Source organism: Ascaphus truei, chromosome 4 (genome assembly GCF_040206685.1).
Source record: "Ascaphus truei isolate aAscTru1 chromosome 4, aAscTru1.hap1, whole genome shotgun sequence".
Classification (NCBI taxonomy): Eukaryota; Metazoa; Chordata; class Amphibia; order Anura; family Ascaphidae; genus Ascaphus; species Ascaphus truei.
In genome coordinates, this window is record NC_134486.1 from 359,802,885 (window position 1) to 359,819,319 (window position 16,435).

Consider the following 16,435-nt stretch of genomic DNA (forward strand, 5'->3'; position numbering starts at 1 on the left):
CCTATCTGTCACCTATCCGCAACCCTTCCCGAAAAGATTTTATCGGGGCTTACTGCATGAGGCCCCTAGTTTTCTTCAATGGTGCTGAAGGAGTTAAACATATGTACATATCTAAAATACCTCAACTCTTCAGGGTCTTCACGAATCCCCTGTAACTAATCCACACAAAGTACAATTCTTGTGGACCACTGTTGGCCCAAAGATCCACATAGTGTTAAAAAGAAAAACCTGGAAAAAAACAATTCTTCGGTCAACTATTGTAATATGGCCCAACCACTAGTATCTTCACCTCTTGTAGAGCCTTAAAAATAACTCCCCCTACCCTACAAAAAGCCACCAAACAAAAAATCTTCAGCTTTCAAGAAGGCCTAATCATGTGTCTAATTAAAGACTCTCTTTCATTTATGTCCATCCTCACCTCTTCAATGAGTCACCCTCAATGTTAATTGCAGAAATGGATCCTCTGTTGCTTGAACATCAGTTATCAGTCCATATTTCTTTATTTCCCATTTCTTCAATTATTTCTTCTTCTTCCTTCGTGGTAGCTGGTACTGTTTTAGGTCTCGGCTTCTAACTGTTGGGAGTGTGTGGGTGTTTTTTTTAGTAGGCCCCACCACCTCACACCACTGTGAGATGAGAAGTACTGTATATAAATTGCACAAAAGTCAATACGCATACCTCTTTTTTTATAACCACTTCTTCTTGAATTATAAACACTTCTCCTTGAAACAAACAGAAAGAAAAAAGCTGCGCCTTAAAGGAACATTTAAACTGTGTATGTCTATGTATAAATATCTAATGTATAACCTAGATAATCTAGACAATATTGTAAAGGTAAACAGACCTATAACCATAAGATAGGCCTATTACAAACATACAACATATACACATGAAAAAGGCAATAGAAAGGATAACCAGTCCTCAGAAAGTTCCGATGGTGAATATGGGTACTGGTATGTAGGGTCTCCGGCAGCTCTCAATGTGGACCTACCACGTCCACAGGATATCTAAAAAGGAAAAGAGAGGAGAGAGCGCACGCCCATAGCGTATAAAAGTATATTTAATGAGGGGGAGGGAGGGGTAAAAAACGCACTTACAAGAAGTACAATAAAATCAAGCATATGTGATAATAATCACCACCATCCGGTCTAACTGCAAGCTCTTGGGGCAGTCCCAGGCTCCGTTGGTGAAGGAGCAGCGTCTCAGCAGATTCCAGGACTGATGTAGGTCATCCGGTCAAATTGCAGACTTTGGGGGCATTCCCAGGCTCCGTTTGGCAAATATGCAGCGTACCAGCAGTTTACCAGGGCTGGTGTGCTGTGAATAGTCCCAGACAAAAGTTCCGTGTGTATAGTGCCTGCAGCACTAGCGCTAGGATCAATCCGCTCCTGCGCTGAATGTAGACTTGAATGTCAGTGCGTCTGACGTCACGACGCTCCCTGACGCGTTTCGTCAGTCTCGGCTAACTTTTTCAAAGGGATGACGTGAGGGGGGGAGGTCCGGTATTTTATACACACTCCAATGAAGGTAATTGTTGAATAACCGCCCCTACTCAGCTGCTAACATTAACCGTGCTACCAGCACTATAACATACATAATTACATAAAATGCAGATATTTACCCTGAAAGAATTGGAGGAGATGATAAAATTAACCTATACATTCAATGTCTATCATATTACTAAATATACATATACAATTAACACACAGTTAAACATATATTAAATATAAAAATAGTCCTCAATAACCAATTATAAAACAACAATATAAAACAACATTATTCTCTAGGGTTCAAACCAAAATTGAAAATACGAATCTTGTATGTGGATCAAACCCCATCAGTATTAACTATGGGATACATTGCATTACATCAACATAATGCAATGATATTGCATATCTAGATCCCACCTATAGATAGAGGGATGATCACACATAGGCCAGTTTGGAGTATAATACTTAGATATTGATGATAGAAAAGGAGATCATATGACATTAAAATTATATATATATATATATACAACCACAATTGAATAACATTAAATATTGCACCCTGATGCGTGCATAAATAAATTGTCAATTCTTATGATCCCATATTATTGGACTAATGACAAAATAATTTTAATTATAAAATTAAATATAAATAAGGTTGAAAATTTAGTATATAAAAAATATATAATAAAATGAAAATAAAAATATAAAAGTTCATACAAATGAGATCCAAACTCAAAAGGAAGTATGAGACTGGAGTCTGTATGCCACAAACAAAGCTGGGGCCCGGAGGTGTGTCTACATATGTGTGCTATACTGAAATCAAATAAAAATAAGTTATGTGTACTATATACTCTATACTATATACCTATTTGTATCTATTCTATATAGTGACTACCAGGCCCTAATTGGCCGTTTTACGTGAATATCTAAATGATATATATAAAAGTGCTATTGAGTGTTGTGCTGTGTATATGTAAGGGTAAATTCCTCATACCATCTATTAGACCCAGTGTCCCTATTTTAAAGTGTCAATTTTATAAATCAACATTAATATGCAATGAATGGATCATCCATCTGTCGGACGGAAGGGAGGAGGGTAGGGACTGGGAGGGGATGGTACGGGATAGGAGGGGGGGGGGAAGGAAAAGGGATGGGAATGGGAATAGGGGGACCTCTGGAGGAGATCCAAACAGGGGATGGACTGAGAAGCAGAGGAAGAGGCATCCGAGGAATATCTAAACTAAAGTACTAACGTCTAAACATTCGTTTAGTCCCCCAGGACTGAGAGTGCCCAATTGGTGAATCCAATAGGATTCCCGCCTGCAGAGCGTCTTGAACCGGTCGCCTCCCAGAACACAGGAAGAAATCGTCTCTATTCCCATAATTTGTTCAACAAAATCCCAAGACCATGCAAATTATGGGAATAGAGACGATTTCTTCCTGTGTTCTGGGAGGCGACCGGTTCAAGACGCTCTGCAGGCGGGAATCCTATTGGATTCACCAATTGGGCACTCTCAGTCCTGGGGGACTAAACGAATGTTTAGACGTTAGTACTTTAGTTTAGATATTCCTCGGATGCCTCTTCCTCTGCTTCTCAGTCCATCCCCTGTTTGGATCTCCTCCAGAGGTCCCCCTATTCCCATTCCCATCCCTTTTCCTTCCCCCCCCCCCTCCTATTCCGTACCATCCCCTCCCAGTCCCTACCCTCCTCCCTTCCGTCCGACAGATGGATGATCCATTCATTGCATATTAATGTTGATTTATAAAATTGACACTTTAAAATAGGGACACTGGGTCTAATAGATGGTATGAGGAATTTACCCTTACATATACACAGCACAACACTCAATAGCACTTTTATATATATCATTTAGATATTCACGTAAAACGGCCAATTAGGGCCTGGTAGTCACTATATAGAATAGATACAAATAGGTATATAGTATAGAGTATATAGTACACATAACTTATTTTTATTTGATTTCAGTATAGCACACATATGTAGACACACCTCCGGGCCCCAGCTTTGTTTGTGGCATACAGACTCCAGTCTCATACTTCCTTTTGAGTTTGGATCTCATTTGTATAAACTTTTATATTTTTATTTTCATTTTATTATATATTTTTTATATACTAAATTTTCAACCTTATTTATATTTAATTTTATAATTAAAATTATTTTGTCATTAGTCCAATCATATGGGATCATAAGAATTGACAATTTATTTATGCACGCATCAGGGTGCAATATTTAATGTTATTCAATTGTGGTTGTATATATATATATATATATATAATTTTAATGTCATATGATCTCCTTTTCTATCATCAATATCTAAGTATTATACTCCAAACTGGCCTATGTGTGATCATCCCTCTATCTATAGGTGGGATCTAGATATGCAATATCATTGCATTATGTTGATGTAATGCAATGTATCCCATAGTTAATACTGATGGGGTTTGATCCACATACAAGATTCGTATTTTCAATTTTGGTTTGAACCCTGGAGAATAATGTTGTTTTATATTGTTGTTTTATAATTGGTTATTGAGGACAATTTTTATATTTAATATATGTTTAACTGTGTGTTAATTGTATATGTATATTTAGTAATATGATAGACATTGAATGTATAGGTTAATTTTATCATCTCCTCCAATTCTTTCAGGGTAAATATCTGCATTTTATGTAATTATGTATGTTATAGTGCTGGTAGCACGGTTAATGATAGCAGCTGAGTAGGGGCGGTTATTCAACAATTACCTTCATTGGAGTGTGTATAAAATACCGGACCTCCCCCCCTCACGTCATCCCTTTGAAAAAGTTAGCCGAGACTGACGAAACGCGTCAGGGAGCGTCGTGACGTCAGATGCACTGACATTCAAGTCTACATTCAGCGCAGGAGCGGATTGATCCTAGCGCTAGTGCTGCAGGCACTATACACACGGAACTTTTGTCTGGGACTATTCACAGCACACCAGCCCTGGTAAACTGCTGGTACGCTGCATATTTGCCAAACGGAGCCTGGGAATGCCCCCAAAGTCTGCAATTTGACCGGATGACCTACATCAGTCCTGGAATCTGCTGAGACGCTGCTCCTTCACCAACGGAGCCTGGGACTGCCCCAAGAGCTTGCAGTTAGACCGGATGGTGGTGATTATTATCACATATGCTTGATTTTATTGTACTTCTTGTAAGTGCGTTTTTTACCCCTCCCTCCCCCTCATTAAATATACTTTTATACGCTATGGGCGTGCGCTCTCTCCTCTCTTTTACTTCTCCTTGAAAGTTAATTTAAAGTTGCAAACACATGAGTTACAGTAAATATATCACTGGTTAGATGAATTATAACTTTAATGAGATCCCCCTACTATGTATGAAAGCCAAGAAAACATCACCGAAAATATGTACTTCAATTCCCAGTTTAGAAACCTACAGTAGAATCTAATTAGAAATAATTTGATTTATTACACACCATGTGTTGCACTAATTATGCAAAGTAAAAAATCATGTGGTACATAATGTCCACAAACAAGCTTCAATGTTTGGCTATTAAATTATTAAAGTTCTGTTGTCACGAGATTGTCATTATTCATAAGGCAAAACTAACAGTGCAGAGGAATAGGGGCACCCTCATATTACTAGGATATAATGTCCCGGAGTCATCCGCTGGGATCCACTGTACAGTCTTTGTGTAAATTACAGTATGTTTGTAGTTAATTTAACTCTCATAATATTATATTTTCAGCTCTGTCTTCAAAATTGCCGAAGACGGCGTACCAATTAAACGCTGCCCTAAATGTAAGGTCTATATTGAACGGGATGAAGGTTGTGCACAAATGATGTGCAAGAACTGCAAACATGCATTTTGCTGGTACTGTCTAGAATCGCTTGACGTGAGTATACAATAAACACATCTTCCCATATATCCTATATCATAAAAACTGAATGATATCAGTGATAATGTTTAGTTTAATGCTCTAGTAGCTGTATTAGTCCTGCAGAAAAGCAGATTCAGTATAAGTTATACTTTTTAGCTGAACAAAAATAGTTCTTCGTACTGTAGATGAAATTGTAGTGTACAGAGTTTTCACTTACATTAGCTACTCCATTTAGTATAATGTCGATGCCTTTGCAAAGGTAGCAAGCCCTAGACAACATACAATGAGCCTACCCTTCTGTCAGGGGGGATGTTGGCCAAGTGTGGATAATACAATAAAATACCTTGTGCTTTTAGGGGTGTCTCTTAAAAAGAACACATGACTGCAATGTGAAATGTCATACCTGTAGCACAGTTTCCCCCACCCTATGGGAGATATGGCGGCTACTGAGTGTGTGTGGTGCTTTACCTGTGGCTCACAGGAGGCCTGAACCTCCACTGCTGGGAGCCTGGGGTGTACCTGATCCGTCTGGTGACAGCGCCTCCACCTATGAGGGATCCTAGCTATACTGGATAACCCCATCACAGGACAATATACCCAGTAACACAAACCAGAGTATTTACTAGGCACAAACTTAGAACACACATATAATATACAACAACACCTTATAATACGTATATTGATATACCCACACAGTATTCCCACAGTACCTTGGTGCAGGGGCACTAGTGTCCCAGTGTCCAGGCCACGATAAGCACTCCCACCTCAAGTGTGTGTGACAGCACTGCCCACAGTAGAATTTTGGTGCACTTGAAGATAGGGTATACCTGCCGATTGCTCCAGCACCCCGTAGCGCCGATTGAAGGCAGAGATCCATCCAGTCACACGCCGTCAGCGATGGCGTCCTCCCCTACTGGATCCAGCTGGATGGTCCCACCGTAATAGTCTCTCTCTGTGTGGTGATCTGATCCCAGACCACCAGATTCCAGGTCGCCGACGCGTCCTGGCTGTGTCCCTCACGCTTGGTACTACAGTGACAGTCTCCCTATCTACTGGGCCTGTCCCTGCAGCAGCCACAAGCTCAAAGGGGGAGCCGGGGCCTAGATAGGGCCTAAGGGGGTCTCTGGCCTAGTGCAGGGGTCAAAGACACCCTGCACACTCACCCTCACCCTTCCGTGTACCAGCTCCGACTGACTAGCGTGTCCCAAGCACAACAAATGTATCTAATTGCTGAGCAGGAAATCCTGCAGCCCTACTGGCTGCCCTGGGCCATCTGATCTCTAGCCCCTGTGTATGATGAGGCTTGTAGTCCCCACGGAGCCCTCTAATGCTGGTTGCACTGCATGCGCGCCTATGTAATGGCCGCCACACACTTTCCGGTTCTGCGCATGCGCGATCGCTTCCTGCGCATGCATAGGCATATGCCGCCGGGAGCCCCCGCCGACTCGGTCGCCTCTCCATACCCCGCGCCTTGCTCCTGCAGCCTCCCGGACGTGCCACACTCTCCTCGGCCGCAGTGGAGGTAAGCGGAGCCAAGGGGGAACCCAAGAGGGAACCTGGCCACATACCATAGAGATATCTTCTTTATTGATTAAATATCTTACAAGAAGTAAATTACATTGGTAACTTGAATAGATAAAAAAAAATGGTTGCTAAGAAGGCTATTTTAAAGGTACGTTTTAAAATGTTTAAAATGACTCTGTTTGTTTTTATTCTGTAGCATTCTGCAGAACATCTGTTTTTGGAAAGTCCCCCTGTAACATATGTAATTGACAAATTGTTATTAAATCAAATCCATTCCTCTACTTTATTTTTAAAAATATTTAAAACTTGTATTCCAATCTTGTGTGGTTTTGCTCCTTGTCTCTGACTACACCAATCATTCATCCACGAACATCCCTCTCCAGCGTACAGATGTAGGAGACTTTACTGCTTCTGCAGGTGAAATAGGGCATTACACTTACCCCCTTTTTGCACAGTTGATTCAGGAAAACGGCCACTTCTTCCGCTGGTGCATTGTTAATGTCCTGCAGCAGCGACTTCCAGCAAGGGCAGTAACGTCTGCTACATCTGAAATTCTGTATTTTTCATTGGCTAGTCTTGCAGTTATGGAGATTCCGTATTGGCTACTGGCAACATCCTTGTTAAAATAAACTGAAATAGTAATGGTAACACCACTGCATACATCAATGGAATTGACCATTAATTAGTGTATTAATGCTCTACTCTAGGTCACCCACATTCCAAAATAAATAAATAAATAAATTATCGCTTCATTATTAGCGAGTGGCCAGCTTCACATTACACTTCAAAGATGTTTTTTTCCTTTCAATGTTAATAACCACACGTTTCTTTCCCTTAACAGGATGATTTCCTACTCATACATTATGATAAAGGACCTTGCCGAAACAAATTAGGTCACTCTAGGGCATCAGTCATATGGCATAGAACACAGGTTGGTCAAGGATTCATTTATTTTCAACAAAGTACACTAGCAATATATTTCCAGTACAAACAAATAAAAAAATTGTATTTCATAACATGGGTCATTTTTTACCTCTTATAAAAATAAGTTTGTAATGCTGTAAGATACTCACGCCTTAGAGGTAAACGATAGATCTATACAGCAGTCTCTTGTTACTCAACCATTAGCTCTGAGATGATGTCAGTAATGGAAAAGCTACAGACTGCATAAAAGAGATGCCTGCCTGAAATGATGAGCGGTTTTGGACACCACTTGTATTTGATGGCCACTGTTTCATAAAGAGTCTGGCTACATCTGTAGCTTAAATCTATTAGGTCTTAAGTGATTCAATCTTCTGTGGCTCACAGTCTGCATCAAATCTAAGAAACTTTTTTTTACATTTGAGGCAAATGATGCAATGCATTAAAAAAAAATACATTTTTACTGTACATCAGTACATCACCGCTTTCATCTCATTTTCCAAATGCTTTTATTACAGTAATAGTTTCCTATTACACATTCTCATGTGTATTTGTAACTCTTATAAATACTCTGTTATTTATATAACTCTAGAATTTAATGTTATATTCTGATCAGTAATACAAGATGCCTTGTTAAAAAAATCTATGAAGCAATTATGGGATTTTGAAAGCTGATGTTTGGTTTTTGTGCAATTTATTTCATGCTCCTTCCAGTACTTCTTCCATTAAGTATTATTCTCCTCATTCATTTGATGACTTGTTGAATAGGGTAGTTGCAGGCCCCAACTTCTTGTTTTAAAAAGTGCTTTCTTATTATTTCAGATGGTGCTAGGTTCAATTGTCCTATTTTTTCCCACCAAATTATAGAACATTAAGGCCTTCAGGTCAGAAGAGAGTGATCGCGATAAGTTGTCCGACTGATCACATTGCAATTGGCCTCATCTGACCTTATTGAATAAGGGCCTAAATGAATTATGTTGCTGTATACAAATGTAGAAGGCTTACTGACTTTGCAGCCACTCCTCTAGCATTCTGAGAGCTTGGTGTGTGTGTGTGTGTGTGTGTGTGTGTGTGTGTGTGTGTGTGTGTGTGTGTGTGTGTGTGTGTGTGTGTGTGTGTGTGTGTGTGTGTGTGTGTGTGTGTGTGTGTGTGTGTGTGTGTGATAAATGAGTTCGTCAGTATTAGGTGATACCTTTTTTATTGGACTAACAATTTATGTCATAGGACAAGCTTTCGAGAGTTATCCTCTCTTCTTCAGGTGTATTGCTTGACCTGGTCTATACTTGCTTTGAAATATTTCTAGGCTGGGTAGGTTTACCATATTCATTTTAAGTTATGTAGTAGTGGTAGTAGTAGTCTGTACTTGCTTTGCTAGTCCCATGCTGTGCTTAAAAGCTTCCACTGCAGCAAGGGATTCTAGGAAATGACATGCAAATGAGCACACAATGTGTCACCTTTTGTCTGAAAAACCATTATTACATGGAGCCCATAGAAGCTAATGCTCGCTGTTAACACAGCTTTAAAGCACAGCATGGGAATCAGATGTAAAGCCAGAGAAACCATTCACAAACATGTTTCAACCTTAATGGGTATCATCAGTGTGAGGTTGGTTGTACTGCTGGCTTTGCTGAAATATGGTCATTCAACAGGACAATGATCCCAAGCACACCAGCAAATCTACAACAGAATGGCTGAAAAAGAAAAGAATCAATGTGCTGCAATGGCCCAGTCAAAGTCCAGACCTCAACCCGATTGAAATGCTCTGGCTGGACCTTAAGAGAGCTGTAATTAAAGGGACAGTCCCACATAATGGTCCAAAAGTTTTGTGTTTTAAACAATGTCTCAATGCAATCAGCTTCCTTAATAAGGTTAAATTCCGCATAAAGTACATTTTACACTTCCTCCTTATGTAAAGATTAGTTAGTTTCCGCTTCCTATGAGTCTGCTTAATTTGAATTCTACGTGGTAGCTGTTTTTCTTTCTCACTAACCTCTGTAAAATTATTTTACCGTCATTACTCAAACTCCATATCAAAGAGAGTGTGGGTGTAACAAACAACCTGCGTGTACAAGAGTTTACAGATGCGAGGGATTGCCCCTTTAGGTTTACGGTTTTAATTTCAGTTTAAATATTGGATCAAAGCTGAAGACATTTACATTATATATCACGTCACAGTAACACTTATTCTTTTCTTTCGCAGGTGGTGGGTATATTTGCAGGATTCGGCCTCTTGCTTTTAGTAGCGTCACCATTTCTTTTATTGGCTACCCCGTTTGTTTTGTGCTGCAAATGTAAATGCAGTAAAGGGGATGATGATCCTTTGCCCACCTAACACTAAAGAAAAAAATGATGGGCTCCCACATCTTTCCTTAATACTGGTAAAAGATACACGATGTTACCGGAGTGAACATTATTAGCCTTAGCTGCCTCATTCAGCATTCAATGACACACACACACAGTGCATTATCTTAAGAACTATTGTTTATACTTTTGGCTGATTTAAATTTGGGATCATGATGATGACTGAAAACCTTGACGGACGCCGTGATGGAAGATATTTCTCAGAAGGACTCATGCGTAACAGATTGTAAAGGCTCGTTCAAGTAATGTGTGGCTTAGACATTTATCTAAAATTGGAAATATGTTGCTCCGTTTTTCTTTAATGCTTTTCAGAATTAACATTCCTCTTATAAGTTAATTTCCTTCTTTTTTTATGAAAATGTATTTGATGCTGTTTTATTAGTTTTTTTTAATAAAATGCTATATATTTAATATTTTTGTTAAATTGTATACGCACATATTCATGTAGACAACATTCACATTGTATTATATAATATAATTGGATAAATGCACTACTATTTAGTAGTACAAAAGGTCTCATACTGCTATTTACTAGATAATACTATTTTAATTGAATGTGAGAGATAATTGTGATTCTGAAAAATGGAATCCTTATTTTTTGTCACTGAATTATATTAACAGTGCAGATTCAATTCATAAAAAGGGCTGCTTGGTGTACCGAAACAATTCCGACCAAATATGTAAATAGGGGCACGAAAAGTTACTGACTGTATTACAGGTTTTAGAACTTCAGGAAAAATGCCACAAGAGAGACTGATATAACCAATACCAAACCAAAAAGATCAAATGAACAAATGTGGCTGGGTTAGCAAAGTTTTACTCATTTTTTGTGTGGGACTGAATATAACAATGAAAGTGTTATGATAATGAGAAGTAACAAATGCATGGATGAATACAACATTTTTAATTTGATTTCATTCCTAGCCACAATCTCACTATTCCATTTCCTACTGGTTCATTACACAGAAGAAAACTGTTGCTACCTGCAACTCTAATTGCTGCATGTTGACCTTTCTTGTACTTGTGTAAATCTTCAGTGACCAACTCTGATACATTTCCGGTGCAGTGTAGTAAATATCATGTAATTGGTCTTTCATAGGTGTTCCCTTTTTTCAAACGATGTATGAAACCTGTAAATCCATGGATTTCTGTCAATATATTTTAGTGATTTCAGTCAAGTCTTGCAAACAAGCCCACAGATAAATACTGTATTGGAGGTAACTATTTTTATATGATCAGATGACATTACTGCTGTAGTTGCAGCGCATTCAATTCATTTTAAAGTGAATGTTAACATGTAACTAACTGTAAGTTAAAAAGTTTAAAAAAAATGATATGCACATATTTTTATTTGGTACAGTATGTCTTGTTAAGACTGTCACACCTGATTAGTTCTTGGGTACTTTTTCCCACACTTGGTGTAATTCTATGTACACCGAAGCATTTTTAGACGAATGTACCTAGTGACTTCAGCAGAGATTTTCGGGGGGAAATTACCCAAACAACCGCTTCAGATATATAGACTTTGTTCCTTAATGTGTTTAGTGGCAGTATTTTCTTATATCTCTTGGCTGCCCAATGCATTAATTATACCATGTTTTTTCTCACACAGGCACCAAACACTATTATTAGTATAACATGTCTTAGTTGTTATTGATTTGAAAATGTACTTGCATACTGTACAGTTTGTTGCAGCATATTGTAATAGTGATTTTCAGCGGTCCATGAGATATAAAACCATTAGTTTACTAATTTCATATGAATTCCTCAGTCATTTTATTACAAGAACGGAATTGCATCTGTTCCGATGTAGCCAACGTTATTGCAACCTGTGGTGCACATACCAGTGCAAGAAGCGGCCCTTGTTTTGAATCAGCTGTGAGAAGGAGCGGGGCTATAGTGCTATTTTACCTGCGAGGGCAAGCCACAGGTAGCAATAACTTTGGATATATCTGCATGATCTACATTGAATTGAATATTACTTTTTTTATTGTGACTGTGTATACAGGAAGTGAATGAGATTTTGTTTCAAACAGTGCACAAAATTGTTTTCAGGGGAGCATGCACAGATGGGTTAATGTGTAAAGTATTCTCTATATGCTTAACAAATATTTCTTAATAGGTAGAAAGTATAGAGCTTTCTCAATACAAGTAAATGGGCAATGTTTACCAATTATCAGACAGATTTGTCAAATAACATATCTGCCATCATGCAGAAATAAAGACCAACAGTAAAGCCCATTTTTTGTCATGTAATTGTCATGTTTGGTTTCTCTGCTCCCATTGCTGTCTACTATTTTCAATGTACTGTATTCAATCATTCTAAATCAGGATCATAAAATGCACAGTCTGTTAAACAAGGGTTCTCCACCTCTGTAGTAATCTGAATTTCTACTATAATTTCCATATCATACAGAATGATAAATCTTTATCAATCAAATCATTTTTGACAGCTACCCTAGTAGAACCCTCCAATGATTAGTCAGAATTTACACATTGGTGGCCTTAAACTATGGTAAATGTTTAATTGACAGAATGGATTGGTAATATACACACACTCCATTGACTAATCTAGAATACTAATTTTAGAATAAAATCAGCTGTATGCTTCAGGTGTTCTTTTAACCTTAATATGGATTGAGTATTTTCACCCATGAAATGTCTTATGGTTCATCTGCTATTCTTCACTTCCATAGCTTTGCTTTTTTACCAGTCTTTTTTATATCATCATCATATTACATTCTGTGTAAAATAAAAGGGTTAAGTATATTGTTATAATGGCAACAAATGGCAACTGGCTAAATGTTTTTTTTTTATATATATACAGTAGATGTCTTTGATTGTTTCAGTGACATTAAATACTCAATATACAGTACAGCACAATAAATAATTTTAACATTAAGTATTGATAAGCAAATTTTATTTTTCATTGGGGACGCCTACTAATTTTTTTTACCTATTGAAGATTAAATACTTAACAATGGCTAAACATTTGCCTATAAATTACATTACAGATTAAATCATTTGAAACTACTCTAACTATAATCCAAATAAATAAAATGTATTTACAGATATAGCCAGGCTTACTGTACTAGGCACCGCGGACAACAAACAAAAGTTTACGGTGCTGGGGTGATGATTGCGGCCCAGGAGGATTAACCCTCCAGGGGGTCCATGCTTCTGCCTCTGCACGATCACGCTGGCAGTGGAATAACCCCCTTATCTGATCTCTTATGCTCTACAGTATGTGCTACTGCTCTCTCTTCTCCCGGCTGCAGTCACCTGCCGGCACTCACTCTCCCTCCAGAACTGTCCAAACCCCTTGATGATGTAGATGACCATATATCATTATCTACATCATGAAGGGGGAATACGATAGGACTATATGGGGGCAGAACAGGACTTTCTGACTCTGTCCAACACGCCCTATGATGCAATTGAATGAATATGTTCCTACAGTATTCCCCCTCATTATGTAGATACCCAACGGTCATCTATGTCATGAAGGGAGTTGAACAGTACCAGACAGTTTATAGCAGAGCCAGAGGAGACATTCTCTCTGTTCGCTCAAGGGAGTTTAAGATTTAGATTAGTCACTTATTATAAGTGTTCACTTTTTATTTGTTTGTGCCTTATTTCACTTTACCACTATACAATTACGCTCAAGGGAGTTGGACAACATCGAACTGAGAGGCGGTATGGGGGTTGTTGCACTGAAGCAAGCAAATGATTAATGCTGCAGTGGGTCTCGTTCAAAAGCATGGACCCCAGCAGTATTAATCTTTTCTGTTTTCATCGCCGCAATCGGCACGGTATTGGTACAAAAGTTGTTTCTTATCTTTACTTAACTTTACAGTATGTATGTGAAATGTTCCACGTAGGATTGTTTATATAATTTGCAATGTTTTAAAAAATCTTCATACAAATAAAAAACACTTACAATAGTTTGACAAGCAAATGCCTAAAATAATCGTGTCCTACTACATTTACTACTAAACAAAGTATACACAGTACTGATCCAAGTAGGATCAAAAAGATCCTCAAAAACAAAGTATGTAATTTTTTTTTAAAAGTCAGGATTCCCTGTTGCTTTCATTATTTTAATGTTATACTGAAGTTCTCACCAGAATTATTTGATTTGAGTCTAATCTGTGTAGTGCCTGTTGGCAAATGTCCATGTCATCCTTTATATGCAGTGATGTGCATGAGTGAGTCATCCATACTGTATGTCTAAAATGGTTGTCAGCGTTGTATTCATATATTTTAAATGTAAGTACATGTTGTGCCACTAACACTGTGATGTATAAAATAACTGTTCAATGCCTTCTAATGTTGTCTTTTGTACTTGACTCAACTCTAGACCTCATGATCCCCCTGCAGGTCAGGTTTTAAGGCTATCCCAGCTTCAGCACAGGTGGCTCAATCAGTCCCTGCTTCAGCACAGGTCGCTCAATCAGTCCCAGCTTCAGCACAGGTGGGGCAGTCTTCGACTGAGCCACTGATTGAGCAGGGATATCCTGAAAAACCTGACCTGTTGGGCACTGGAGTTTAGAACCACTTCTTGACATTACAGTTTAATTTGTAATTTCAGTAAGTACATATACACTGTGCAATGTGGTCATGTTGGTTGCATAACAGTTTAGTACATAAATGGTTAAAAAACATCATAATAACTTACAGAGTAAAACGTATTAGTAATAATAATAGTAATTCAATGATTATCAATAGCTGAACAGAAATAAGGTTCCATCCTAAATGTCTACAAATGCCATTGTAGCATCAAGAACACGCCTACATGTGTGTAAAAGGGGTAAACAATATTTAGCTGGCCAGTGGCCCTACTTCCTCATAGGGCACTATAAATGAGCACACCACACTCACGCTATCACCACCAGGATTAATTTAAGGAATTAAAACCTAAAGAGTCATTATTCCCCTTTCTAAAAGAAAAAAAAATACAAATGAAATAGAAATCCAGTTTAGCAAAAATGAGGGCAATCTCTTCAAAAGGTAAAACAGTACAGTAGGTTCAATTTGATATTACAAACACTGTACAGTGATACTGTAGTTACTGAAAAAGTGTTACAAAATTATCTGCAGTACTCTACATACAGTAGGGTCAGACAGTTAGTGAATAAAAAGGAGCCAAACAGAAAAACTACATTACCAGTGAAGGTCCCTCAAGGAGTTGTGGGGCAAAATATATGAGGCCACACACACACATTGTACCACTAATTAAGTCTTCTTCGTATAAAAGATTGCAGGTGCCTTGAGAGGCATGTGTGCCTACTGTATGTCCTGTCATTTTTTCTGACCGGAGAAGCTGTTACAACTGGATCGCTTTGGGAAATTATTTAATGGCCAATTTAAATCAGGAAGTATCAAATATTTTATTCCCTCCCAGTAGTTATCAGATTTGTGGTACCCACATTTTTGCACTCAGAGGGATCTGTTGAACACATAGGAATCACTGTGACCGTCACATTTCTTATCTTGAGAGTTAAATCAATGATCTGATATTTGTAAAAACAAGAATTATACAGTACTGTATCTTTTCCATTTTTACGGGAGCACGATCATGTATATTTGCATTTCACCAGTTTATACATATCTTCAGTAAGAATTGTACCGTATGTTAATTATTAATGCTAATCTGTAATGGGGTGGAATAGAGTGTCCCTTCTGGCACCCTTGTGCCTAATATGGAAGGAATGCATACAGTATAATGGCCTTTGAAGCTTGTCCATCCAGATAACAATACAGCCTATGACATATGTACCCTCTCATTGTTATTTTAATATAAGCAGTTAGTTCCTGAGAACAAAATGTGTGGTCTTAATTGTTTGATTACCACTGAATCCATGGACTTGAGCTTTTTATGACACAGCCCCTCATTGCCAGATGGAAACATAACAAGTTATTTTTAGTAAGAAGGTTAAGCTCTTGTTTGCCAAACTGCACACACACTTTAACTATTACATGGCTTTATAATTTATGTATATCTTTAGTTATATAGCGCCATATATGTACTGTACATAGTGCTTCACAGTAGTAACACATGTGACATAATATAACACATAATTGGGAATACGCGCTTCAGACATAAAAGTAACATTAGGAAAAGGAGTCCCTGCCCCAAAGAGCTTACAATCTAATTGGTAAGTAAGAAGAATATACAGAGACCGTAAGAAGGTGTTCTGGTAAGTGCGTCTGCAAGGGGTCAAGGTCGATGTATCAAGTGTATAGAATCAGCC

The 16,435-nt window shown here is 38.2% G+C and overlaps 1 protein-coding gene across 2 annotated transcripts in view; it reads left to right on the forward strand.

The window, feature by feature from the left end:
- The window catches only part of RNF144A (ring finger protein 144A), a 113,845-nt gene extending 99,105 nt beyond the window's left edge, over positions 1 to 14,740 (forward strand). For both annotated transcript variants that reach the window (XM_075598306.1, XM_075598305.1), the window contains exons 7-9: positions 5,243 to 5,390; positions 7,741 to 7,830; positions 10,021 to 14,740. In XM_075598306.1, the coding sequence (XP_075454421.1) occupies positions 5,243 to 5,390; positions 7,741 to 7,830; positions 10,021 to 10,152 (370 nt within the window). In that variant the 3' untranslated portion in view covers positions 10,153 to 14,740. The remainder of the gene's footprint in view (positions 1 to 5,242; positions 5,391 to 7,740; positions 7,831 to 10,020) is intronic.
- Positions 14,741 to 16,435: the final 1,695 nt, after the last annotated feature.